This window comes from Nicotiana tomentosiformis, chromosome 12 (assembly GCF_000390325.3).
Source record: "Nicotiana tomentosiformis chromosome 12, ASM39032v3, whole genome shotgun sequence".
NCBI lineage: Eukaryota > Viridiplantae > Streptophyta > Magnoliopsida > Solanales > Solanaceae > Nicotiana > Nicotiana tomentosiformis.
In genome coordinates this window covers 11,481,633-11,487,081 of record NC_090823.1, presented here as the reverse complement: position 1 = coordinate 11,487,081, position 5,449 = coordinate 11,481,633, and the positions used below count along the sequence as shown (strand labels likewise).

Here is a 5,449-nt window from a genome sequence, read left to right as displayed (position 1 = left end):
AGTACGTATTTATCTTTTAATTTCCTTTTTTTGTTATTCTACTACGGTGACCTGATCAATTCGATTAGGTGCTCACCATCTATATTCATTGTTCAAATTTTTCACAATAAAAAACCATGAGATTGCTTAGAATCAATCGAATCAAAACCAGTAAACATTCTATTATAATTTAAAGTTTTTCAGGCAAACCATTCTCTTTGTAAGAATGGTAGGAAATGTTATAGGCAAAGCAATTATATATATACATACACGCACTGGAACAATTTTAACAAAGAATGTATATCTATTCAATATAGTAATCATTGTAACAACTGGAAATATTAGTTGGTATAGTATTTCTTACCAGCTGACTTAGAACTTAAACCAACTCTTTAATCATGCACTCCAAAAGTCTTTCTACTCATAGGATATATTACATACACGAAAACACATTTGTTGGAGTAGGAGGGTTATATGGAGTAGCAACCCATTTTTTTGTGCACCAGTGAGGTTCTGTCTGCATAAAGATTGGATGCAATTTGTAGAGAATCATACTTTTTGGATAACTTCTCTACGCTTTCTGGTATACTTCTTGAATACGGGAAATTTTTCCACTTTAATGAAATTAGTTCATAAAAGGAAATCATCACACCAGTTGTGAAGGATTTTGCTGAAAACACATTGAAACTTTCTTTAGTTTACCAATCCCTTCTCCAAGAAAAGCAGCAAAAGAATTCCACTATTTGATGCAGCTAGCTAGTTCTTTCCTATTGCCACATTTGGTGGACTCATCTGTTACCATGTCAAAAGGTTGCAAATTTCTTATGTGCAAAACAGTAACTTTCTTATGTGAATACTTTCTACCAAAAAATCGTGCAACCTTGTGTTTCTAGAGAATTTCCATATCTTTCCTTCGGAATTTAAAAATCCTGGACAAAATACCTGAGTCTGCAGTTCTTATTGAGAAGCTCGCTATCCTGCTTAATCCAATACCGATGAAGAGATGATCAAATGATATATTTCTTGAGTAAATGTGACAACATAAGAGCGATTGACCTACAAAAGGAGAAAATAAAGAGAAATCATGTGAAGCCTTGTCATTTTGATGATCATCTGATCTGGAAGATGAAAGCCTTGTACATTTCAGTAACTACAAAATTCAGGCATGCGGTCCCACTGCTGTATAACATTTCTATCTAGGGTTGACTAAAAGTGAACCTCACTTTTGCAACACAGAGGACTATTTATCGTATGTATCAGATGTACAGACCAGGTTAATGTCACCCCAAACTTACAGGACCATTAAGGTGGTCTCTTGCTCCAGGAGACTCGCTAAGAGTAAGAAAATCGATAGACACAATTACAAGTACTAAAATGTTACATATGCTCCTCTAAAAGAACCAATTTCCACCATCAAAGGCAAGCTACAATAAGAACAATTAACATTCAAGGAGAAGAAGTGAAAGTCTCCAAAATCTGAAGGGGGACAAATGAAGTCCCTCAGGAAACTGTCTTCACTACTCCGGTATCGATCCACCACTTGCTCCCACTGCTTGACTGGAGACATTGGTGCTTTTTTCTACGTGCTGCGTCCTATGCTTCTCGGACTACTTTGACCAACTTTCCCCATACATCTAGGCCAACTACAATTAATAGCAATAGGGAGGTAAGCATGAAGATGATAAAGGGTCTTTTGAATATCAACAAAATGTTCGACAAGGAATATATTCCATCAGCAATGGTTATCAAAAATACATTCCATAAAAAAATGTTTTACTGCAAATAGAACATTTCTTATATAATTTTCATGTGCTTGGCTCAGACTAAACGTTGTTCGTATGTGACAGTAGTAGAGGATGAAGCTGATGATTGTTATCTCATGAATAACCAAGAGCAAAAAAAATATCTGCAGTAGGAAAAGTGTAGATAAGGTGATGAGAAGCAAGATGGCTCCATATTTTTGTCAGTATTTCTGAATGCTTTTACTAAATCTTATTTATTTACAGGAATAACTAAGATGTATTTTATCAACAGGCATGGAGGTGTATCAAATGCGGAAGTGTAAAAGGCCATGTTGGTCTGATGTTGACCATTATTGTTCTATTTACAAGGATGGCAAGGAACCAGATACAATTTGATATGTGAGCAGAGTACTTTCTAATAACAGACTGATTTAGAAGAACATCATGCTCAATCCATACCGTTTTTACCTAAAATGGATCTCAAGAGGTAATAGCTGAGTGCAAGAAGTCCATTTCGATCTGATATGCATACACTTTAACTTCCCCAAATAGCTAGGAACTTGTGAGGCAATGAAGCAGGATCCACTTCCCAACAGTGCTTGGAGATGTTTGAGGCTTCTTCATCAGATAGCTTCCTTGCAGGAATCCGATGCGAAAACAACCCAAGCTCATTCTTCCCTAACAACTTAACAGCATGAGCCCCAATCTCTCTCCTCTTGAAAAGCGTCCTAAACCCATCAACTTTTTCAAGATATGCAATACTCACGCCATGTAAGTCAGTGTAACTACTCAAAGATACAACAATATCATAAGATTGCTTATCCTCAACCATTAGAGTCCTGCTGCCAGCACCTAAAGCATTCTCTTTATACAATGCCCATATTGAACCTTTCGAGGGGTAAATCCTATACAACTCTCTTGCTGCTCTTTCACAATCAACAACATGTGAAAACTTCTTCAAAGATTTAACCAAAGCATGCGTAGACACCTTAAACTTCCCACAAGAAATATGAAAACCCATTTTCCCCCAATGTAGCAGTGCCTCATCACTATTACTTTGGAACTCCAACCTACTCAATTTCACCTCAAAGGGATGCACAGAAATAACATCATCAATCAAAGCATAGTCCCTTGGCATTCCATCATCGTCATAAACAGCCCATACTTGTCCTTTCTTGAAACTCCTCTCTACTCTATCCTTGTCAAAATTATAAAGATCAAAAGTTTCCACTGCCATTGTCTCCAAAACATCCTGCCAAGACCCTTTACCCCTCTTGCTACTTGAAACCCTTCTTCTTCCTCCATCCTCCGAACCATCCCCTTTTAACAAATCATGCTTCACCCTCTTCTCTCTCACCCTCGCAATCGGTGTCTCCATCTCCAATTCATCTTCCTTTTCTATCAAACTCAAATCAGTCTCCTTTGTTTTCTCACTTTCCATTTCCGCTAAATTAAACTTCATTCCCTTCTTATTCTGCTCAGTTTCTTCATGCCTAGACCCTTTACCCTTCTTCCTACTTGAAACCCTTCTTCTTCCTCCATCCTCCAAACTATCCGCCTTTAACGACTCATGCCTCACCCTCTTCTCTCTCACCCTCGCAATAAGATTCTCCATCTCCACTTCATCTTCCTCTTCTATCAAACTCAAATCAGTCTCCTTTCTTTTCTCACTTTCCTTTTCGATCAAATTGAACTTCATCGCCTTCTCATTTTCTGCCATTATCTCCGCATCCTGCCTTGACCCTTTACCACCCCTCTTGCTACTTAAGTCCCTTCTTCCTCCATCCTCCAAACCATCCCCCTTTAACGACTCACGCCTCACCCTCTTCTCTCTCACCCTCGCAATAAGCTTCTCCATCTCCACTTCATCTTCATCTTCTATCAAACTCAATCCAGTCTCCTTTCTTTTTTCACTCTCCTTTTCCGTTAAATTGAACTCCATCGCCTTCTCATTCTCCTCCTTTTCATTCTCCGCCACTATCTCCAAATCATCCTGCCTTGACCCTTTACCACCCCTCTTTCTATCTAAATCCCTTCCTTTTCCTCCATGCTCCAAACCATCCCCCTTTAACGACTCACGCCTCACCCTCTTCTCTCTCACTCTCGCAATCAGCCTCTCCATTTCCACTTCATCTTCCTCGTCTTTGAAACTCAAATCTGTCTCCTTTCTTTCCTCGCTTACCTTTTCTGTTAAATTAAAATTAACTGCCTTATCAATCTCCGCCTTTTCTTTCCTCTTCTCTCCTACCTCCACCTTTTCCTTGTTCACCTTCTTTTTTACTAACATTTGCATCTCAGCTAATGTCATTGTCTCTTCCTCCCCCTCACCTACATTCCTCACCTTACTCTTACTCCTAGACCTCAACTCCTTAATCAAACCATCATCGCTCTCAACATCTCCTTCCATGTCCACATTCCTTACTTTCACCGTCCTCTTTGCCCCTACAACCTCAGTTCCATCACCAATTCTCACCTTACCCTTAGTCCTCGACCTCAACCCTTCAATCAAACAATCATCGCTCTCAATATCTCCTTCCGTGTCCACATCCCTTACTTTCGCCGCCCTCTTTGCCCTTACACCCTTATCACCAACACCATTTTCATCAACACTTCTCATCATTTTTCCTCTCGGCCTCTTCAAAACCTCACCAACGTTCCCCATTTTCCCCTTCACCCCTAACTCCCCATTTCTTGAAAACCCCAAATTCACACTTTTCCTAGCCTTAATCCTAGCACTCACTCTTGTCCCTTCAGAAACCCCTAAATTTTCACTATTTTCTTCAACCTCAATCGCCTCGAAACTTTTCTTACAACTTGGACACATCAAATTATGCCCTAAATACTTTCTATCAAACTGATGCAACAATCTACACCCCGAACACGCCGTCCAAAACGTCGTCGTTTCACCCGTTTCACTACCCTCCTCAGCCATTAAATCCGACTGCATAGAAACCCTAAGTTTCACATCATACTCCTTCCTCCTGCTCTTATCCGATAAAACCCTAAACGCTTCGTTAACAAGCTTAAACGCCTCCTCTGATGCCACGTAAGGGTTCTTATCAGGGTGTAGGGTTAGGGCTAGCTTTTTGTACTGTATTTTTATGGTGTTTATGTGTGAGAACCGTTCAATTTGGAGGATTTTGTAGTAGTCAGGGAGAATTGAAGTGTTAACGGTGTTAATAGTGGATGTACGGAGGATTTTGAAGGAAGTGAGCATTTCGGAAACGCCGTCGAGGTTAGGGTTGAGACGGTGAGCTCGTCTTGCGTATTTGAGAGCTAATTTTAGGTTGCCGGAGTTGTATTTCTGCTCCGCTAGGGTTTTGAGTCGTAAAGCTTTAGCTTCGGGCTCATGTTCGGATTCGGATTCGGCGCCGGCGCGGGCGTCGGATTTTGGTTTTTCTGTGTCGTCGGCCATTTTTTGTCGGAGGTGTAATCGGGGACCGGTGAGGGAAGAGAAATGTGAAAGAGGAAAGAAAGATACTACTAGTAATTATATTCCAACCCCGATAGTGAGGTTAAATTATGCTTAACTCCTTAAGTTTTGAGATATAACCTATTAAACACCCTTAACTTTTTCACATTAGGTGGGTGTGAAATTGGATATCTATTTCTCAAAAAAATGAATTCCATTTGGAATTTTCAGTTTTACTGTCCTATAGTTTGAACTGAAAAGTTGAATTTTAGAAAGCTTAAGTTTGGATTGGAAAAAGAAAAATTGTGATATTATG

At 39.7% G+C, this 5,449-nt stretch overlaps 1 protein-coding gene across 6 annotated transcripts; it reads right to left on the bottom strand.

The window, feature by feature from the left end:
* Positions 1–263: 263 nt before the first annotated feature.
* LOC104116755 (uncharacterized) lies at positions 264–5,217 on the bottom strand. 6 transcript variants are annotated; one of them, XM_009627684.4, is made up of 3 exons: positions 2,181–5,217; positions 922–1,622; positions 264–771 (listed from the first exon to the last, which is right to left on the bottom strand). In XM_009627684.4, exon 1 carries the CDS (start codon positions 5,134–5,136, stop codon positions 2,257–2,259), a length of 2,880 nt encoding a protein of 959 aa, XP_009625979.1. In that variant the 5' UTR covers positions 5,137–5,217; the 3' UTR covers positions 264–771; positions 922–1,622; positions 2,181–2,256. The 6 variants fall into 6 exon arrangements, with proteins under 6 accessions (XP_009625979.1, XP_009625981.1, XP_018633367.1 ...); XM_009627686.4 differs by having other exon boundaries at positions 922–1,035; XM_018777851.3 differs by having other exon boundaries at positions 2,190–5,217.
* Between the last annotated feature and the right edge of the window lie 232 nt (positions 5,218–5,449).